At 38.6% G+C, this 22,845-nt stretch overlaps 1 protein-coding gene across 4 annotated transcripts in view; it reads left to right on the forward strand.

Annotated features, from left to right (window-relative positions):
* The first annotated feature begins 5,049 nt into the window (after window positions 1-5,049).
* The window catches only part of AZIN1 (antizyme inhibitor 1), a 25,771-nt gene continuing 7,975 nt past the window's right edge, over window positions 5,050-22,845 (forward strand). The window contains exons 1-7 of one of the 4 annotated variants that reach the window (XM_026066729.1): window positions 5,050-5,226; window positions 9,338-9,426; window positions 13,156-13,353; window positions 15,417-15,590; window positions 15,873-16,045; window positions 20,322-20,456; window positions 22,216-22,297. In XM_026066729.1, coding sequence (XP_025922514.1) covers window positions 13,252-13,353; window positions 15,417-15,590; window positions 15,873-16,045; window positions 20,322-20,456; window positions 22,216-22,297 — 666 coding nt within the window. In that variant the 5' untranslated portion in view covers window positions 5,050-5,226; window positions 9,338-9,426; window positions 13,156-13,251. Of the gene's footprint in view, window positions 5,227-9,337; window positions 9,427-13,155; window positions 13,354-14,274; window positions 14,446-15,416; window positions 15,591-15,872; window positions 16,046-20,321; window positions 20,457-22,215; window positions 22,298-22,845 lie in introns of those variants that run through there. The other 3 variants (XM_026066728.1, XM_026066730.1, XM_026066731.1) reach the window with 3 other exon arrangements.

Consider the following 22,845-nt stretch of genomic DNA (forward strand, 5'->3'; position numbering starts at 1 on the left):
GCGTGCCGTGCCCGCTGCCTCCGAGCAGCGCCGGCCCCGGCGGCGGGAGGCCTGTCCTGCTGGGCACCGCTGCGTTTCTTGCTGTAGCGCTTCTTGGGGGGTCGGGGGAAGTCTTTGGCTCCTAACAAGCGGAGGCCCCTCCGCCGGGCCCTGCCCAGAAGCGCCCTGCGTGTGCGCCCCTGCCCGTGTCCCAGCCGCCCTGCCTCGCTGGTGCCGCTTCCCACGCGGGCTGCCTTGACTCTCCCCCGCGGTGAAGCGACACGCGAAGAGCCTCGCCGGGGTGGAGCAGGCCGGTAGTGGGCTCGGGGCAGGCCTGGCCGGCAGCAGCAGAGCTGTGGCAGGGCAGCGGTGCCTTGCCTGTTTCTCAGAGGCCATGTTGTGCGTTTGTAACTGTGACTATCCATCCGGGTTCTCATCTTGTGCTGTCACACTTGTCTTCCCCCAACCCCCTCACCTGCGCCGCTGCCGTGGGCGCTTGCRGCTCCCCGGGGAGAGCCGACCCCTTTCCAGCTAGCTCGGCTGGTGGATGGGGCTCCAAGGAGGACAGTGGCAGCACAAGCCGTAGGGGTGTTGCACAAGTGACTATCTGTGATGAGAGCTGGAATGATGAGGCAAATCCCCTTAACACAGGGGTAGCAGGGGTGTCCAGTAGAGTTCAGAGGAAAGTGGAGTCCTTTTTCTCCTGCTCAGCAGCCTCCCTTTGTCTGAGGTGTTTCTCCCTTCCTTCTGGTTGTCTCAAGGACACACATTCCCCCCCCTCCCCGGTCTGTCTGTCCATGTAGCAGTAGCAGGGTTGATGCCAATTCTTCTGGAAGTCTCCTGTTGAGTCTCAACCTCCTTGATTTGGCTGCTGTGGCTAGTACTTGTGGTCCAACTGGCCACTTGTCAGTTATTCCGGTGGCTTTTGGAAAGTACAGAGAAGAGGGCAGAGTCATTGCTCAGCTACCAGCTGGATGTTTGTGTAAAGCAAGTGCCTGGATGCCAGGGTATCCCCTTAGTGTCTGTGTGCTTGCTGTGGCTCACTTCCCTGTTTTGTGAGGTGTGAGTGGAGGAGGAGCCCATCACTGGTTTAGAGGAGCTGTAAGCAGTGTGGGAGTGGGGAACAGTAGTACTTTTTATGCATATGTTAAGGGGACTATTCAAACATAGGAAAACACAGCATCTGAAATGGTGGAGCTTGTTGCTCGATAGCACTGCAGATCTTTTTCAGTGAGTAGTCTAGACTCATTCACAGCCAGAGAAGATGTGTGTCTGTGCTAGGGTGGACCCAAGCTGTGGTAAAGACGAAAGTAAGTAAGCTTAAATCTTTCAAGCCTTTCTGAGGTGTATTTTCTGCAGTGTAAAATCCTGCACAGCCAATGTGTGTCAGCAGACAATTTCTGCATTTCAGACCTCTGCAGCAGTCTCTGGTGACTGAGCATGATTTGATTGTGTAGTCCCAGTCGAATATAGCCTCCCTGAACTAAAACACAGTGCAGTGCCCAATAAAGCGGGTTAGTGCTACCTTCTCTCCCTAATGAGCAGCTTGGCTGGGCTTCCTGTGCTGTGTGATTGCGGTGGAGTGCTGCCCCACTTCTGCCCCTGCCCCCACCCCAGCTGTTGGATTTTTGGCTCTGAAGATACTGCACTTGCTCACTCCTCTTCCCGTGATAAATGTGAGAGGCAGCAGTGCTGGAGGGGCGGTGGGGGGCTGTGAACAACAGCGATGGTAGGAGGGGTTTGTTCCAGCCTGGACTGGTCCAGTCTAGTTCTTCCCTTCCTGTCACCGTGTGAACAATGCTGCTGCTGCTGTGGCTGATGCTGGCGGCACTGCGGCCCCCTCATGCGCGGGAGGCCGTGGCGAGTGCTGGGGGAGCACCCACCCCCTGGCTCTGCCTGGTGCATGCTGAGCTGGGCTGCAGCCCCCTGCAGCCTCGCCAGCCTGTCGGCCTCTCCCCCATCCCTGCCGTGCTCCAGAGGCAAAGCAGGCAGCCCTCACCTCTGGCAGGAAGGCAGTTAAGCCTGAGAGAAAGAGGGGCCTTTCCAGCAGTTTGGGAGGGAGAGGGTATTGTTTTGTGGTAATGTAGTAATGTAAATGTTTCTCCTGTGGAGGCTGTTTTACCCAAGGCAGAAGTAGACTTGCTGCACCTTTCAATGCTGCAGCTTGCCCTGAGGCAAGCAGCTTGTGCATCTTGGCTAGCCTGGTGTGCTGATTGGTTTTTAAAAGGTTGGTGCAGGTGTGTGTTGGGAGTAATGCTCAGCAGGATCACATGATTTGAAAATGATTCAATTTCTCCAATTARAGGAGAGACAGGCTGTTCTGTCAGGGAATTAAGACTGTCCCTTCCTGAAGGGAGACTTAATCATTTAATGCACTAATTTGGATATAGGGTAAGTTTCATTTCAAAGCACTGTTGATCTAGTGCTGGAGAAAGGGTAATGTAGATGGGAGCATTTCTGGCAGACCTGTATTCTCTTGAGAAGAGCAAGCAGACCAGCACTGCCCTGCAGAGACTGCTTCACCAAAATGTCTTAGCACTGGTCTGGAAAAGAGCTATTGTAACAAAAGGATAGCTTGTGGGGGTTTTTGTGAACCAGAGTAACTGGTGCCTCTGAGTCTGTCAGTTGGTGTATATGTGAGGTCATTACACTTGTAGATTCCTAGGGTTTGGCTCATGGATATTAGCTCAGGACACTAAAGGTCTCTTTTTGAAAGTTGAGAGATGCAGTGGATCATCTTGTCAAAGGAAATGAATCTATTCTGTTTTGTAGGCCTGACTGTATCAGACTGGGGGGGGGTGTGTGGAAAGGGCAGATGATCTGGGAAGGGCCTGGCCCTGACTGGCCCACTGGTCCTGATAGGGTTTGTCAGGTGAATGCAGTTGTGTTGGCAAAACTGTGTGCTATGGATGACTAGTGGGGTTTATCTTCTTCAGATGTGTTGCTATCCAAGTAAAAAGTACAGTTGCAGTTAAACTTGAAGCACCTGCTAGTATAGTATACTTGCAGATACATAATGAATAAATACATAGAGGTGTCACATGAGATTAAAAGACAAAGCTGCCTTGTTGATTAGTCTCACAACTTAGCTTGTTATTTAGCAAAGAACATTCTTATACCAACTTTAAGATCTTTAAACAATGGGGCATTTCATTGCAGCCCTTCACCTGGGCAATTTCTTTAAAACTGAGATTGTCCACATGAATTATGAGCATATATTAGATGTCTACTGCTTAAAATGGTAGTCCTGCTCTACTACAGTAGAGCAAACTAGCTCTTTTTTTAATTCTTTGCCTTACAAAGTAAAATGGTTATGATTTAAAAGGCTTAAATCAGACTGTTTTCATCTCTGAATGTTTAATATTGGCAAACCTGGATGAAAGAGGCAAGTAAAGCTGTATTTTCTACACAGTTGTGTAGATACTTCAGACAAATATTTCTTGTTTAAAAGAAGTTCTGAAGTGCAGTTAGAACTTAGCGTGGTGTATACTTAACTGTCACTACAGAAAATGATCAGTTTTCATTCCAACTCCAAAGAAGCTGTTCTACTGCACTTTCTTCTTGGGACATGTGAGAATATTTATGGTAATAGCACTGCTGATTATGTGCATCTGAAACAGCCTCTTAAGTTTTGTGCTGAAGGTCATGTGCTCCCCCTACCAGCACTGTTTTTAATGACTTTGCTAGGAAGGTAAACTTAATTCATGCTTGCTGAAAATTCTGTTTGAGTTCTTGAGTATGATCAGAACAGCAATAGCAAATAGTGGAATTACTGGTTAATTTTACAAAAGAAAACCATCTGCTTTCAAAGCTGTTGTATGCGTAATCTGAAAACAAGATATTACTGACTAGCTTTAGTGAAAGGAAAGGAAAAACTAAATACACTGCACTTAAACTCTAGCTGACAAATCTTTAGTATCTTGATTTTGAAGCACCAAGGTTTCTATTTAATAATATGTTACAGAATGCTAATTTATATGGCAAAGCCAAAGAGATTGTATTGTAGAGCTGTTGTGAAACAGTTGTTCTCAAGTTGCATTTTCTTTGCCTGTAATTCAGTACTGTATATAGTATGCTAGTTTAGCTTTATAATAGCAAGAATAACTGGAAAAATACACTTCAGCAGTTTGCTTAACTGTAATGTGGTTCAAAAGATGATCATTTGGGCTGGGTGATTCCCAGAAGCCAGGTTTGTGTAGTCTTGTTTAAATAATGACAGCAGTGAAGATTTATTTTTAATATATATTGGTATGTTCTGCGCTTCGTGCCATAGACCACAGTGAATTTGTGGAAACTTTGTTATGTCTTGGGTTTACACTTGTTGAGTTCTATAGTATGTTTAATTCCATTAAAATCTTACAGGTCCATTTAGAAGGAATAACTGTTTGTCAGCAGGGCTGGCTAAAGTTTCCTTGAGTGTTTTCTATGTTCATTGTACTGTTTTGTGTAACTTTTTTACCCTAATTTGAGTAAACTAGCTTTGTACTTTAAAATGTTCAAGTTTAGTGTTGTGTGCAACACAATACTAGGGCCAGCTGAAATGTTTCCTCGTTCCTGAAAGCAAACAAATTTTTCTTTTTAGTCTTGCTCATCTCTAGACTTGTATGGTGTTCAGCCTCACTGTATAAAGTAGTATTTTCACCTGCAAAGATTTTTTTTTCACCCACATCACATTCATTCACAGCAGAGAGAGAATATGGCAAAGGAGTAGAAAGGAAGTTGTGAGGGAAAAAAAAATTGCAGTGGATTAGAAACATTTCTGTGATGGTAGTCAAATGTTAAGATCTGCTTCTGTAAAGCAGGATCATGTAGAGCTTCTTGCATTTAGGTTTGAAAATCTTCTAATTCAGACTATGAAAGATAAGTACAAATAAGTTTCATGTGCTTAAATTGTGTGTTAGCAGTTCTTCATACATCTGACTTCATCTGGCTCAGAATCTGCATTCACTCTTAAAAACTGGGCATTTTATGTGATTGTAGACTTTCACAATGGGATGTTGCAATCCCACTTAAAAGCACAACTAAAAATGCATGTCATGTGTTTTAAGATAAAGCTTTTATTTTGTTTTTGTTATCAATTTTTGTTTTTGTGTGCATTTTCTCCCACAGGGCAAAATCTCTGATCAGGTTTACAACTATCCAGAGGGTTTAGGAGAAGTGCTTTATAGAGAACAGTTCGACTTCAACGCTGAGCCACCTTGGGAACCTAGCTGATGATAGTAGGGTTCCATCTCCTAACTTGTCCATGTAAGTCTCTTCCCCTTCTCTTCATCTGTATGCAGAAGGATAAGCACTTTTGAAAGCATGAGCAGCATGTACTGTCTTTTTTAGATAAACAAGATAAATGTCTTGGTGTGGATTGTCAAAAGTTTGAAAATAGTGACTTGCATAATATTCTGGGCTTTCACTCGAGGAAGCACTGTAGCTTTTGCTAACCTAATACTTTTCTCAACAGAGTTATGTGATTAATTTCAGTGGGACTTGAATGTATAAGTAAACTTTATAGAGTTACTCTTCTGAACTAAGGCTGTCGGCTGCAGAAATCCTAAAATAAAATGCAGCAACTTCTAATTCTGAAGTCATGAGTTGGCATTGGGTAACAACACCAGACCATGATTTGCTTGGTATTGTGTGATTTCTTAAGGTATTTTTTACTGAAATAGTTAAAAACTTGCTATTGTAAACAGTAACTAATGCTGATCATGAAGGGTGTGCCTTCCCAGATGCCTGTCTCCATTATTTGCTAATTGCTGTCCACTTCCACAAATAGTTGTAGCTGAGCTACAGCAGAATGCGAAGTTCTATGTTGGATGGAAGTCATTTTCCAATTATAAATGCCCTTAAATTTTAAAAGGCAAACAGTTATTAAAGAAAAACAAAACCCATGATGACTGAAAACAAATGAATACCCATAGCTGATCTTAAGGAGCTCAAACTCTGGAATGTGTGTGGCTATCCTGTTCTGTTAAACATAAAACAATCGTTTTATGTGATTTTTAACAATAGCCGTAAACTAACTTGTTACATCTGAGTTAAGCCAATTTTATATGGTATTACTTTTTTCCAGTCTAGCTGAAGATATTTTGTTTTGTTGGTTTACTGTCTATAATTATATAGAGCTCTTTAATGTAAATTTTTAAAATGATAATGGTTAAGTGTATCCAACTCAGCCAGGTATGTTTTAAACACCCCAAAGAGTTTAAATGTCAGTTATGTTAGTATGTCTCCTCATAAGGTGCTTTATGTAGATGACCCTGTCCTTTGAAAACATTGCAGTAAGGAAAACACAGGGTGAGCTGGTTTATCCTGACTTCTGACTTTATCTGCAGAGATTGTTTTCTTTTGGCTTTGTTTGAAATGGGCTGGAATTAACCAAATATATCTGGATCTACGTAGATGACTGTTCTAGTCAAGTGAATATGACTAACACTGAAAATTATCTGAATATCTCTTGTATTTTGTAGGTTACACATGATTTTTATAAGGGAAAGATCTAAGGAAAATGTTTCTCTTACTTTCTGAGTTTCAGCTACCTTTTTATGTGAATAGAACAACTCCTTGTATGACACTTTGCACTTGAACAGGAATAGAGTAAATACTTATAGGAAGGGCAGAAGAGTAGTTAGGAGGAAGGAGTAAATGTAGTATAAAATCTTAAGCTACTTTAAAATCAATTTTAACTTTTAAAATGGGTTTGAAATGATTCTGACTTTGTTTTATGCTTAAGCATGGAGAAGCTTGTTTTGGTACTTTCACTGGGACTGTTCTTTCTTTTACTGGTGGACTGATGTGCTGTAGTAAATACTGCAAGTTACACTTGTCCTGCAATGGAAATGCTACTGGATTTGCTGTGTTTGTAGCTGAATGTTCAGATGCTCTGTGTGTTTGTGCTAGGATCTATTATGTCTTCAGTAATAACATACTGTACAGAAATATAAGTAGCTTAATGAAGGTAGTGGTGATGTATCTAGTAGTATGCAAATGTTAGCCAGTAAGTTTGTGTGTTTTGGGTGTGCTGAAGCACAGCTAAATGCCTCAAACACATACTTAAGTTAGCCAGCTAATTTATAGTTTGAGTCCTTTTCAATTTGTAAAATGATTTAAGGGGAAAAGGTCAATTGAACATTTAAATATAATTATTAATCTTGTTTTCCAGTGGAATGCAAATAAAAATCCTATGTCTGAAGGTGTGCTTATGTTCTTGTTAAACTTGCTTCCTTTTTTGTTCTCTCCCTTCCCATTTTGTCTTTGCACTATGCTGGCCAGGGAGGAACTTCTTSAGATTTAGTTCTGTCTTACTCTTCAAGCTCTGATTTCCTGAGCAAAAAGTCTGGCAACTACGGTTTGAAGTATTGCTCCTTTGAAAATCTGTTCTATTTATTGCCACATCAGGTTTATAGGAAACRGAGGGAATTAGCGATGGAAATCTGATCTGTTAACCAGCCCTGTCTATGCTAAGTGGAAGTAGTAGTAATTTGGACTGGCTAGCTTTAAATTCTCCTGAATTTTTGTCTGAATGGGACTTGGGGTCAGTGATGGAACAGGAGGACTTGGATGGGGGTGGGGGGGGATGCAATGGGAAGGCTGAATGTTTTGTGTTGACTRAATAAATGAGGGTAGGATAGGGAAATAACTGTTTGCAGTATCATGAAAGAGAAATGCTAGCATGTATGCCTCTGATACCACATGCTTTTGAGAGCACTCATTTTTGTAAGCTTTGAATTTTTTTTGAAAGCGTGGTTCTGGCCAGAGGAAGTGTCAAATAGGATGTTTTTGAGTATCTTCTCCCTTTCCTTACTTTATTCTTCCTCAGAAATGCTCTTTTATATGGCTCATTTAATCATGTGAAATAGTCCTGAGAGAATAGTAGGCTGAAATGAACCCAAGCAGTATAAACACTCTGCTATGTCCTATCTGATTTTGTAATGAGGGGCAACTTGGGTAATGTCCACTGCTGATGTGAATAGAAATACCTGCTTTGTCATTTCCCYGAGGTGTTTATGGTTGCATTCAAATAACTGAATGATAAGGATCTGTCGGTCAGATTGCATTTTGGAATATTTTTTAAAGATACTCCTAGTATAAATAAACATTTCCTGTGCTGAAAGCAGAGATCTCAGTTTCTAATTTTTAGTATATCTACTTCTGTGTTAAAGACAAAATACTTTTACTTTTTAATCTCTTATTCCTGAAGAACCATTACAGTAAGGAATGCGAGATGAATATATTCTACCTCTAACAATTATGCTGATGCAAAAATCCTAATCTCATAAATATTTATTTGGTATAATAAGACAGTTGAAAGGCATTATAGGGAAACTGTTTGCTCTGCAGAGACTTTGTTCTTGGTGGGGGAAGGTGGATGTTCTCCCCCCACCTCCCCAGACAATATGTAGTTTTGGAAGTGTAAAGAAAAAAATATAAACTATGTGTTCATGGATATTTGCATATGACACTTTAGTTAGTTGCTTCTCAGAGCATTTTAATTTTCTTGTATTCCAGATGTCTGCCTTAATTGCAGTGTTTACATATTTAAACTTTAAGATAAAGCTCTTAATCTGGGAAGTCATTGTGTTAAACCATAAAGAGCCTGAGGATGTAATGCTTACTTCAAAGAAAGCAATTGCATGCCTATGTAGAAGTCTCATACCACTTGACAGCTTTTGTTTGCCCTAAAATATGTGTCCTGGAGCACTGTGCAGGCTGACATCTGAGGGGGTAAAGWGTGTGGTTGTTACCACGTTGTTTTTCAAACCATGACTTGCAATAAGTCAGCATTCCCAGTGAGGACTGAACTTTGTACTGTCATGACTTCTGCCTCTTCTAGATTTTAGAATAACTCTTAAACTATTCTTCTGATTTCTTTTGTGTGTATTTAATTTTTCACAAATTTTATCACTGCTTCTCCTCTTCCCTAGGAGGGAGTGGGGGAAACAGAATAAGGCACACTCTTAAATCAGTCTGTTATGATATTAAGACCTTAAAGGAACGTTTCTTATGTTTGCACAATTTTGTGATATTGCTGTAGCACTGCTGGAGGTCATTTCAGTTTTTTCCTTGTCAAATATTCTTCCTATCTGGTTGTCAAAAAGATTGAAGAGATGTMATTTCTTCCAGAGTAAGAGAAATTGGAGAAGAATGAGCTGTGACTCTGAGGACAGAAGTTGGTAGGCTACTGGTAGCTCTTTTTACTAGATCAGTTTTGCAAAATGAAAAGCTTAGATGTCACAGACATGCTTAGAAAAAACTGCTTTTTAACAGCCTGAGTGTGGTTATACTTGGTTGTTTCTGGTTTCTCGCAAGCTATTAAGTCTGTACTTAGTACTGATTCATTTTTGTCCCTGCCTCTTGACTACAGGATGCTTTTGGACTAATGAATTATGAAAAGACACATCTGTTTTAGGAAATGACCTTCAACTTTAAAAAACAGCAAGAATTAATCAGGCAGTAAGTTTCTTGTCAACTTTGATGTGATTGATTAGTTGAGTGAATCACAAATGTTTTTACCATTATTTCATAGAGCAGTATGCTCAACTGGAATGAATATATTCATTTCTCTGAAAACATATTTTTAAAAATCTTTGCCTATAAACTTTAACTTGCCAGATAAATGTTCATTTTGTTGTTGTTTTCAGGGTGTTAGTGGTGAAGAAACCTCCCTCCTCCCATGATTTGTTTAAACCAGTTCTTCCCCACCCCCCAGGATCTCCCTCCCTGTAAAAGGGAAGCTTTTGAAGTGTTCTTCTATACCATCTCTGTCTGAAAATTAGACACAATTAACTATGAAAAAACTCTTTATTTTAAGAGTACTACAAAATTAGCCTGAATCCACTCCCATGCAAGTCATTTAGATAAATAATAAGAGACTTAACAACAACAAAGCCAGCTGTTGTTTAGACCGAGCCTCTTCATTTGCCATGAGGCACCAGCAATTAGCCTGCAGGGTGTGAGCGCCTGGGTAGTCTAAAGTCTCGTCAGTGCTCATGACTGGTGCCTTGAGTGTACTAAAACCCTCCAGTAGGGCAGATCTGTGCTTCTTCTGAGTGGAGGTATGGATAAATGGAAGTGGAAGAGTTTCTTGACCATCTGCACTCTTTAGAGTCCAGGAAGTGTCATGTGGCACTGAGTGACAAACAAGGGATGGGTAATTCTGAAAAATCAAAATAAAGTATCTGCTGTACTACTGGAGATCTTCTCTTGTAGATGAGAAACATCATCCTGTTGTCTTCCCTCCTTCTTTAAAAGAAAGAAAAATTAAAATCTAGCGAAGTAGTACCTTTGTGTATACAGTAATTCCTTAAAATACTTTAGTTTTGCCTCCTGACTATTTAGCAGGTTTGTACAAATATGTCAGGGAATTGTAAGTTTATGATTAGAAACACAGAATTTGTCCAACAATTTGACCTAGTATAAAGAAGCTCAGATATGAGGCTTTTGTCAGCCCATTCACTTCTTTTACATACATTTAATTGCAGATACTTAAAGCTGTGCCTGGTCAGATAGAGTGGGGAGAGGGAATGAGGAAGTGGGAACATGGAAATTCATCTTGTACAGCATTACTGTGTCAAAATGTGGCTAATGAGTTTTGTTAAAGTTTTTGCTAAAATTGTAAGCCAGATTAGATGTGTGGAAAAGATGTTATAGATGCAAAAGAAAACATTTTTTTCCCCTTAAATGAATCCTTTTTTGACTTGGAGTTTTAAGAAACTTTTGGGTTTTGAATGGTTAACTTAGTCTGCTACATTTGAATAATCTGCTGAAAATGGAAATCCTTTTGCTTTTGCTGTACTGCTCCTCTCTTTGGGCATTATTTTTCTTGCAATGGGACAACAGATTCCATTATTATAGGAAAAACTTTAATGTTTTTTATTACACAACCAGCAAGTTCCTGAGGATGGATGAAGTACTTTTAAATCTAGTTAAGCATTAGGCTATTTTAAAACACAGTATAAAGAAATTATGCCAAAAGAACTGGTCTGCTGCTGCCATTTTAACTATATTCATAGCTTTCCTTCTTCTTGACCTTCAATGTTTGTGTAGTCCAGAATTTTCTCAGGTTTTTAATAAAATGTTGATACCAGCTTTTCTTTACCAAAAAGTTTGTGGTACTTCTGTTCCTGATTGATATTTGTGGAGGTGAATGGTAAGGGCTTTGTGCTAATTAACTAGGAAGTACCTGTTCAGAGCATGGCTGTAGCTATGTAAACAGGACTCTAGGATTCTTGTTCCTTTCGTTAATGCGAAGTCAAATTTCGTTTACTTTTTTTTAAGGAATTTTAGCTGTGATTCACTAACCTAAACTGAGATGTGATTGTGAAGGTACTTTTCCTGTTTTTTACGGTTTCTACCACCTAGTCATTGTTTTTATAATCTGAATTTACTTAATTATCACATTGATGTCAGGATTTCATAATTGTTTTGGATCTTTAGGTTCATTTAAATAAGCATATGACTCACTGTAGGCATGAGACAAGCATGCTGGATAAGAAGCATACTTGCCTTTAGCATTCACTTTCTGAATGTAACTGAAAATACTCTGCCACTTAGTTAGTCACCTGTCAGTAAATGTTTCTTTTGAGGAAAACAGGTGGCATACTCAAAATGATTTATGCAGAAAGCAAACAAAGCTGTGCTGGCTACTTCTCCATTACCAGTTAAAATGGCAAGAAAATGGTAAAACTGCTCCTTAGTTGTCTTTGTCAATATGAGCTTAAGTGAAAGTAATTTTTTTCATAATCAGCAATGTTGACCAAAGGTATGTTGCAAACTGGTTTTTGACAGGCTGGGAGGTGGAGGAAGAAATATGAGATGGAGCTAGTATCATGGCCTTGTGATTGCTTGAAGCTAAAATTATCTTCTTAGCTTTTAGAATTTCTTAGTGAAGCTGAACTCAACTGAAACATTTGATTCCTATCAGCACTTTTAACCAGAAACATGTTTTATTATTTTAAAGCCAAATACCATGTGTCTTTAGCAAATGCCCAGTTTTTTTAATAACTGCCATGCAACTTCTGTTCAAATATCGAAAAATGTCTAGGGTGCTCACATAGAGGCTAACTAGCTAGTTTTGATCAGTCTTGTGTTTGCCATAAAGATGTGAGATTTGAAGAAAAAAATTGAAAAGTGAAGTCTGATCAGTCAGTTATTACAAACTAATAAATTGCTTTCAAGACAGACAACTCTAAGGGAATGTGAACTGAAAATTATTCTAGTCATCAAGTAAGACTGATAGTTATATAATTGGCTGTTGGTAGTTCTCTGCTGTGTACTCATTTTTACTTGCAATTAGCTTTTTTCATCCATGTCCTAAGACTTTGTGTGTATATATATAAAACAATGTTTTCTATCTTTGGACCTTGCTGATTCAAGCTTTATTTTTGCAGAAAAACAATATCTAACTGACAGTAAAGGTTTGAAGATAAGACTCAGTTAAGTTAAGTTATAACTGATAATTTTCTTTAATACCAGTTGCGTTTACTAAGATTAGCTGTCATTTTAAAAATTACTTTTAGCTAGTGACTTCTCTGTTCTGTTCACCTTTAAGTGGAGATTTTAAGTATGGTAGGTAACTTTATGAACAGAACAGCAAAGTAACTGTTTAGTGAATCTAATGTTTGCAGGCAATAGTTATAAACTAGCATGTAAACAAAGTTGCGTGTCAACAAAAACATGAATTAAATGTCARTGCTAGCATTTAATAAACTAAGTTTTCTTTCATGAATTCAGGAATGTTTTATTACAGGCAGTCAGTTCTCCAATGGTGTGCTTGAATACTCGTGTCACTTAAGATGTTACACTTTGGAATAGCTGAGATTAAGTGTTTGTACAAGTATTTTACATCTGCAATATTTTTAATAGTGTGCATAAGCTCTACACAGTTCAGTGTGTATTCAATCTGATTCTTCCCAAGAACAGCCTTGTATCAGTGGTTTCTGACTCATCTTTAAGTTTAGTAGCAGATTTAAAGTGTGCACTTTCTATCTTATTCTTGGATTCAGTAAAATTACACTATTCTTATCACTGGCAAATAGAGGAAGGACAGAGTAAAAAAATCTGTTTTTATCTTTTCCTTCTGTTTGTGGTGCACCAAGTGCAGAAAGCTCTTCCTAATCTTTAAACAGTCCTGTGGAAAGCCTTGTGCTCTTTTCTCCATTGATTTATGTTTTCTTTGTACAGTTTGTTGCATAATTTAAGGACCCGGATATAAGGCTTGGAAGCCCATCCCTTGTGTTTCTTGGTTTATGACTGTCGGCTTTGTGGAATACGGCTGAGATGAAAGGATTTCTGGAGGATGCAAATTACTCCATTGGCCTGTTGGATGAAGGAGCAACTCTTGCAGATGTTATTGACAACTGTATTTATGAACATACTCATGTAAGTTTTTAAATTTTCCAAATCTGTTGGTTGGTTCTCTTAAGTCTTCAAACTAGGTCAAGGTATTTAGCACTGAGATGACAGCAACAGAGGAGCAATCAGCTAAAACTCTTTAAAACTAGATTCATGTCAATTCTATTTCTTTGCTGTTCCTGTTTGTCTCAGGCTGAATTCTGTTTTGGGGAAATTTGGGCAACAATTGTTACCTCCCTGAGCATGGCTAGGAGGAAAATAGTCTTGCTGATGTATTAAATAGAGATTCCCATCGCATTCCTTGAAGAGCTTTTATTGTCAATGGGTTTTAGACCAGGAATTTGAAATTTGGCAAGTTGATAGTACTGAGTTAGAAACACTTTTTTTCCCTCTTTCCCTGAAAATGTGCCAAAGTTTAGACAAATTCGTATGCTCAGCCAATTTAAAACCATGTTTAAAACATCTGGTCAGTCATGCTTTTAGAGTTGTAAGTCTTCTCATAAGCCTTTTCCGTGTAGAAATGCAAGTAGGAGGAACAAGGACATAATGAGAGGTGCTACTCCTTTCTTTCAAGAAAATAAACTGGCCTAAGAGCTAGTGAGGTTTAACCATCCCCTGGAAAAAGAAAAGTTGAAGAATTCTGTGTATACAAAAATAGTGTTATTGAATAAGGCCTCACTGCTTGCTGAGGAGGCTGGAAGATGTTGTAGCCTTTGTTTTAGAGTTATAGAGAGGAAGAACTTTATAAAAATGAATTTTTGTTAAGCAAGTCCTGTATCCTTAAATATGCCATACCTATGAGTTGTTCACTTTATCCTATGGTTTATCAGAACTAGTGTTAGATGCAAGTGCTCAGCTATAGTACAGCAAACAGCTAAATCCCATGGCCTTCTGCAGTCAGGTATAGGATTCCCAAATCCTGATTCCTAATATTCTTTTTCTGTCTAGCAAATAAATAGGTAAACTACTGGCAACATGTCATGTCTCCAACCACTGGCTGGCTCACAGAGGATAGCTGCCTCCTGCTGCTTTCATTTACTCCTTTAGCTCAAGGGGTAGAGGCCTGTGCCATGGATCTAAAGCTCCAGATCCCATTCCTGCTGGTGACCCGTACAGGGGGTCAGTATGCTTCCACCCGATGGAATTTCTATTTGTGTTTTTTAAACAGAAATAAAGACATTGTGTACTATAAGCCACAACAGAAAATTTCATATCTGTGAAAGTCAAGTGTTAGTATTAATATCTGATGTATGGTCTTAATTCAGATTGATATATTCTGTGATGGTCTTTAATTGGTGTACAGTAGGCTATTCATTTACAGGAATTTTATTGAATGTACGTTATGAACAAATACAGAATGATCAGTTTGGCTCTCGGTCTACCACATCCACAACATGACTTGATATTGAGCAAGACTATGGTAACAAATGCACAAGGGGGACTGCTGCAGTTTCCATAAAATTGTGCATTTTAAAGATTATGTACTTGACTCTGCAACCTTAATAATAATAATTTATTTATTTAAATTCTGTTTAACCTTTGTCCTTCATAAAATATGGAGAACAGTCTCAATGTTTGACTTCATCAGTTAAAATATTTATCAAACAAATTTTCAGTAAATATGTAAGTTATTAGCTAGRTGCTGAAACAATGGTAGTGTATTAGACTTTTTCCTGTATGATAAACTACAGATTATGTTGAGACTGGAAACTTTCATCCCAGTGCATTTGCTTCCTCTGAAGAATTGTGAACTTCTGAAAATATAAAGTTGGAAGAGATTTGTAACCTTTTCTATATTTTTAGATAAAATTGATATTTGGCATTTAAATAATATCTTTTGCCCCGGAATCTCAGAATATGTCTAAATAACATTCAAAATATCTTCGAAGTGGTAGGTATTCTTAGCTGTAAAGCTAGTTCAAATTGCTAGGTAAAAATAAAACCCAAGTGAATTGATCAAGGTCAAACCTAAAAGTTAATAGCAGGACAGAAAATACATAATCCTTTATGATTTCGCTTCATAGGTTGTTTCTGTTTTGACAGCAAGCCCACAATTTCCGACATTTTATTTTCCTAATTTTATTTTTTAGACTGGAAAAAGAGCATTTTATGTTGGTGATCTTGGAAAACTTGTAAAGAAAAACATACAGTGGCAGAATGTGATGGCACCAATAAAACCATTTTACCCTGTAAAATGCAATTCTACTCCAGGTGTACTTGAAATTTTGGGAACTCTTGGAATTGGATTTGCATGTTCCAGTAAAGTAAGTGCTCCTTTTGTGTGTGTGTGTGCCTTATTTCCCTTCTGTCTTTCATCTCTGTCAGCCTTTTGATATTAAGTGCCATGTGAATTAATATAATTTAAATTGTAAACTCATAAGTAACTGGCTATTACAAATTTATACTTCTATCCTAGAAGCAGCAGTTAGTTTTCTTTATAGCTTATATGGACTATTTTGTATAGTASTAGAGTACCTTTAATACAAATTCAGTAAAGGTAGTGCCCTTGAACATGTCTGAAACCCTGCTATGGTCCTGTTTTTCAGTCTGAAATGGCATTGGTACAAGACTTGGGCATTTCTCCTGAAAACATTATATATACAAATCCTTGTAAGCAAGCTTCTCAGATAAAGTATGCAGCAAAAGCTGGGATAAACATCATGACCTGTGACAACGATATTGAGCTGAAGAAAATTGCACGTAGCCACCCAAATGCTAAGTAAGTGTCAATTTTGGTTTTTTGCTTTTTACATGATAGGAATTTGGCTGTAATCCTGGGGCTGTTTGAGTTGTAAGAGACATGGCTTCAGTACAATTCACTTGTATCTGTTGTTTTCTTCTCTTGCTTGTTTTGAAGGTAGTTTTTGTGCAAGATTTTTCCCATCTGGGTCTCAGCTTCCCCATATGATATTAAGCCCCTTTTTTGGAGAGAAATCTTGTCTTTTGGCTTGGCAGGGTAGGTCTTGATACCTAGATTTAAAGGTTTTGGTGGCTAGATTTCAAAATTCTGGCACCTTGTCTCCAAGTACATCTTCATTCTACTTTTTGTGACCTCAGTATTTTCTTTCAGGATATTCCATTTTGATTTTAATGGCTTCAGCCAAAGTCTGGGCAGAAACTATCAGCAGATGAGCACATACACTGGGTCCCATCTAGGGCTTGAATGGACTGTGCTGGTTTGAGATGTGCCTGCAGATATTTCCCCACTTATAAAACAGTGAGGAACTTAACTCTAGTTCCTCTTTGAGTCAGTTCAGTGTTGGCCCAGACACTTTCTGTAGAGAAATAACTAAAGTTGATGTGTTAGCTGTTAAATATAAGAATTCTATTGCTACCAATTGTATCTGTACAGGATGGTGGCTTCTTTTAGATTGATAGGTGCTTACTTCATTAAGCATCACCTTCTCATATATGAAGACTTTGTGGACCACATCTCTAAAACGCTGGAGTCAGTGCCTGAAGTGAATGTTAAGTGTTTGCTGGTGACTACTGAAGTGTAGCTTCCATGCAAATTTTGTCAGGGTGCCCTGAGAAATGAGTTGCCAGACACCCTTACCAAAGCCCTTGGTTCTAGACAGTCCTTGGCAAAGCATCATGTCTTCTCACAAAACTGTGGCCGTAGTTATAGAACTGGGAAGATTCTACAAAATTGAATATTTGGGGAGACTACTAATCCCACTTCACTCTCTAAGACTACCTCAGGATTTCACACTGCTGTTACAAATGATTCTGCTTCATCCTTGTTGAACCCTGTCAGTGCTTTGCACACCGGAGAGTACTTCCTGCGCAAAGAATGTAATCTATGATAAATAATTTTGTGGATGTTGGCCTTGACATACTCATGCTCATGAATGCCTTAGCGAAACTAAAACAGTCTTATGTCACTAGTGATTTATGAGCTAGTTAACTACATCATCAGAACAGACATGTGGGCAATTAAAATTACACAGGTGCTTGCTGACTTTGGCTAAGCTGTTGACCAAGTGAAACATACTTAGTACTATGCAGGAATATGCAGAACTGGTTGTGGGGGTTTTCCTGATAACAGCAGTTTGTTTATACAACTCTTCTGATCAGACAAATGAGCGGTGTAATGAAAGGTTGCCTTTTTCTGTGCTCTGCTCCATCCATTGTTTGCTTGTGGGATGACCTTTGCCTAGAGTGAGGACTGCTCATATACCTGTGATGGATCTCGAATATCTTTTGGCTCTTTTGGGTAAAGACAGATTCAGATTGTGCAACCTAGATATTCATGGCTGCCAAGTAGAGACTATTTTCTCAGTTTGACTTCCTTGACTGAATTATTTCCTAGCATGAGGAGCTCTAGAAAAACCCTCATAATTCAGGAAGACATGAGCAAGAGCCAGTGTTTTGTGGAGTGTCCCTTTAATGTGGGTGATGAGAGTGGAAAAGCACCATCTGAGATAACCATATAGCTACTTGACTGAAAACAGCTGGGCTATGGGCAGTCTGAAGGATCTGTCTGACAGCAGAAGAAGCAAGAATAAAGAATGCAGAAAACGACATGCCCTTTTCTATTTCAGTCTTTTTCTTTCAGTAAAGAGAAAGATGACTTCTTCTGAAAACTAGTTTTTGTGTTGATTTCCTTGAATGTAACAGCCTCTTTTAGAAAGTGTTCTCTATCTTAACATTCAGAGCAGGAGAAATTGGATGCAGATTTTTCTTGAACCAGAAGAACTTTAAAGCAAGGAGACAAAATGCAGGAGTTGCATAAGCTAGAGAAAAACAAACTAAACTGCTTTTACTTTTTTAAGAATCACAGTTGAAGCTTGAAAAAGTTCCTAATTACAAAGGACAAGAAATTAAACTTCTGTAAAGGAATTGCACTTTGACATCTAAATTTTCTAGGAGAACTGGAGATCAGGCTTCTATTCTATAAAGATTTGTTTGCTTGTGGGTTTTATTATTACATTCAGGTCACTAAAACTATGTAGCTGTTACTTCAGTATCAAATTGGTGTTTCTTCTCCCCCCCTCCCCTTTCCTTTGGCATAGTTTCAAAAAGTCAAAGCCTTTATATAGTCTTGTTCTTACTACCTGTGATAGTTACAGCTAGGCTGTCTTTGTGAATGAAGCTAATTGTGCTTTAGTAGAGGAAATCCTGCTTAGGAAGCTGTAGTTCTGCTACTCCTAATTTTCTCAAAATTTTCATAACATTCTGCACTAAACTCACTATTGGATGGGTCTCTTTGGTATTCTGGAATGGATGTTTATATCTTTGGAATTTTTAATAACTTGAGTGATTCTAAACTTTTTAGAGAAAGGGGAGATATGAGGAAAGCAGTACTTAAAGCTTCACTTCCTTTTGTTTCTTAAGTGATTTGCCTGGGAAATCCAAAGGTAACAGTTAAGCTCAGGGGTGTCCTGAAATCTCCAGTAGAAGAGCGGTTGCTTATAAAGATCAATGCTTTTCTTAAAAAAACAAACCCCCATCAAATCCCAAACACCAAATGCACAAATTGTCTTCTATTCCTGCTCTGAGACCAAGAAGAATCATACTAGAAGATTTTCAGAAATCAGAATAACACTACTTGTACAGTGGTTTCCTCTAGATAAATCTCTTGATTAATTGATAATGCTGCTATGAAAACTCATCAAAATTTAAAATAGTATGTCTTTAAGTATTATTGTCTAAGCTGAGGTTATAGACAATAGTACTGTGGTTTTGAATTTTTTAAATGTTTTAAAGAATTTAGTTTTTACAGACTTCTTGTTTGTTGGTATATCTAGTATTTTTTCCAAATGCTTTACAAAATACTATTTGACTACAAACTTTAAGAGGTGTCTATACTAGTGGAAAGCCAGGAAATTAGAGACCAGTCTGAGTTTCTCAAGTGGTATAAATTAAAATTGGCGAGGATTGCCAGGTAACACAYGTGAGACAATTCAGGATATTTGCTCTTTACAAAATATCTTTTTGAAGACATCTCGATGTTCAGAGGGACTTTTAGAAGTCGCAGTAGCTGTTAAGCCATTGTATTTTGTACTGGCTAAGCTTCATTTGTTGCATGTCTCAATTCCTTCATTTGCAGGTGCAGAGCTTTTGCCACTTATGCTCTCCATCTCAGTTAGTTGTGATGTGCTGTACATAGTCTATGTATATATCATGATACAACTTTCATTTAGTGAACCATGTGGCTAATTAAATGATCTTTCTTTATTGTGGTTGGGAGAAGAGGAAAGCTGGTAACTTTTCTTAGGGAACAGCACTTCATATCTGTATTTGTTGAAGGGGGACAGGGGAGTGTTCCTAGAGGTTTTTGAGCATGTCCTTGCCAAACAGTCAAGTGTTACTTTAGTGTAAGAAACTGTCAACAACTGACAGTCCTGTTTGCCAAACCTGCACAGAATTAGGCTTTGACCTGAGGGAGGAAGTTATCTCACTGCATGATAAAACTGTGAGAGCTGATATTCACTGCATTTCCTTTCCAAGTGTCCTGAAAGAAGGAAGAGAAAATGAACAGACCTACCCATCCCAGTGACCAGCTGAGAGGGGAGGTAGAGGGATGTGGCCAGGGTGTACTTTGTATGTGTCAAACTGCTGTTCTCCAGATGTTGTTTACCAAATCTGGTACATGACTGATTGAAGGGGAATCTCTGTATTCTCTTCCTCTTGGTTACAAAGAAGGATAGAGATGGGAAAAGCTTATTGACAGTCATTAATGGTTTTATGAGAAAGTATACTTTATTAGAAGGTAACATTCTCTTTTATTACAGCACTCAGCAGACTCTTGCTGCTACAAAAGAGTCTTAGTTGCTGCATTTCGAAATCCCTTATCCTTGTTGGCTCCATGTTTTAGCCCCTAATTGCTAGTTTTTTCTCTGTACAGGATTGTTTTTATTAGGTTCACTTGACTCGTCCATCGATGGAGCTGGAGTACTGACAACATAATCAACATACTTCTGACAGTCTTCAGGCTTCACATGTGCTGATGATGTAAACCAACTGCCCCAATCATCTTCCCCTTCTCTTAGGCTCTTACTGCACATTGCCACAGAAGACATTACTGCTGATGAGGAGATGAATATGAAGTTTGGTACCACTCTGAAGAACTGTAGGCACCTTATGGAATGTGCTAAGGAGTTTGGAATCCAAATAGTTGGTGTTAAGTGAGTAACGTTATTGTTCTCTCCTGGCTGAAGTTATTGTATGATGTGCTCAAGACTTAGAAATACAGCATGGAATCCTTCTTTTCTTTTCTTTTTTCTTTTTTTTTAACAGGGGTTAAGAAAAGATTTTAGATCATGTCAGTTTTTGCTTGCAAGCAAATAGGAACATGCAACAAAGTAATTACTGTCATTGAAGCAATTTGAAAGAGTATCAGAAAATCTTTCTGTTGTGGTAAAAGAAAAGTTAAGCATAGCTACTTTCTGGCTATGCTTTTGAACTTCCCTGATCACTGGGCCTGTAGTTTTCCAGCAATAAGCAGGTGAACAAATAAGATGCTAGTATAGCATAGGATAGCTTGGACAGATGTTGAACAAGACAAACATGGGGTTCAATTTTCTTAGAATAGTCGTGTCACTCACTGATCATGTTTAGAGGCAGTATTCAGATAAGTTTTTGATTTGCAGGTGGCAGAAATTAATCCCAGTGCTCTGAGAGCTTCCAAATAATCTGTGGTATTTTAATTTGAAGTTAGATATACAAAAGGGTTTTATTGTATGGAGCAAAAATGCATGCACAAGTCTTGCTTCTGTCTGCTTTCAAATGCTAACAAATGATGTGCTCATGAATGTTTTAAGAAAGCAGTCGAACAAGAAAAATGAGGGTGGGTCTTCTATCAGAAAAACAAACTAAAAAGAAATGTGAAATGCAGATCAGATTTTTTAGGATTTAAAACAAAATTGTATTTAAACTTAAATCTATTTGAAATTCGTACATTAAATTTAAGACTAAAAGTACTATAGTCATTACAAATGACAAATGCATTCAAAAATTTGACACTACTGAGAAAAAATACTACTTTTATATCCAGAGTGTCTGAACTAACTCTAACCAATAACACATTGCTTTTGTGCATTTTAAACAAATTTCAAACTTGGGTACATACAAATAAGTGTAAAAAATAAATGTAGCTCATAACCTTTGCTTCAAAATGGCATTCCTTAAAGTGAATAAACATAAATTAGACAGTTTAGTGGCTCAATGRGGTATGTGTATGGTGTATTCAGACCTGGCAGACTATGCCAGTCTTTAGGGAGTCAATGAGAATGTCGATGCTTATTTTAGTACCTTAGTCACTACAAGTATTGTAGCACTGCTTAACCTTTTGGGCAAGGAGCTGGAGGGGATTCAGGCTGTTGTGGGAGGCAATACTGCTTTGCTAACCTGCTTGTTTTTGCTGTGAAACTGGGACCTGGCTTGGTTGGTGAAGAGGCTTCAGAAAAGGGTGGTAGTGGGACAAGCCCCTTGCCCAAATGTTGGAGTGAGTAGATAGCATGTACAGTACAGCCCTAGCTTTGGCAAGAGCTGGATGGCCCAGGGGAGGGGACGCACAGGCAAGGTAATGCAAAGAAGATAGGATGGTGACTTTATACAGGTACTGTTAGCTTTGGCATGCATTGAAGAAAACTGTTTTGATATTGGAAGACTGAAAGGTTCAGTAAACTTGTCATTATTAAAGATTAGGATATTGCGGGCCACTCTTAGCGTTAAAAGCAAGACAGGCCTCATGTACACAGATACAGTGGAGTAGAAAGCAATCATCTGAGCAGTGTTCTTTATGCAGTTAGTGTATAACATGCAAACTCATCTTTTGCCACTTGGGAATAAACTACTTTCCCTACTATTGTGGATAGAGAAACAGTTTGCTTGGTCTGAAAGCTGTGAGGTTCTGTGCATTAACTGCATCTTTATTTCTTTCAGATTTCATGTTTCAAACACTTGCAAGGAACTGCAAACGTACATTCACGCTATATCTGATGCTCGGTGTGTGTTTGACATGGCTGTAAGTAGATATATATGTGCAAGTGCTTCGGTAGAGGATCTGTTCTATTCTAATCATGCCAACAAGCCAAGTACATTATTTCTAAAATACATTGTATTAGTGTAGGGAACAGAATTTTAGTAATTGGCCAAATATGTGGCAGAGGCAGAACAAAGTTTATAAACCTAGTTCTGAACAAAAATAAATACAAATTGACAAAGAAGTTAATGAATACTGTTCCACTGACAGGCAGTAGCCTAGTATGCAAGTAGTTATAAAGCAGTAAACTTTTATAGGCACTGTAGGGGAAAAGTGCTGATATTATCAAATAGAAAGAAAAGATATTTGCCAAGATGACCTACTTCCAATGAAGAATAAAACTAAACGCTAACAGCTGCTACTTAGTATTCACTTTCAAATGAAAATTTAGTCTTCCACTTTTGTTAAAAGCTTTTTGAAGTTCAAGTCTCAATCCTACAAATACAGAATCACAGAATTGCTGAGGTTGGAAGGGACCTCTGGAGATCATCTAGTCCAACCCCCCTGCTCAAGCAGGGTCACCTAGAGCA

Source organism: Apteryx rowi, unplaced genomic scaffold, assembly GCF_003343035.1.
Source record: "Apteryx rowi isolate R43461 unplaced genomic scaffold, aptRow1 scaffold_247, whole genome shotgun sequence".
Classification (NCBI taxonomy): domain Eukaryota; kingdom Metazoa; phylum Chordata; class Aves; order Apterygiformes; family Apterygidae; genus Apteryx; species Apteryx rowi.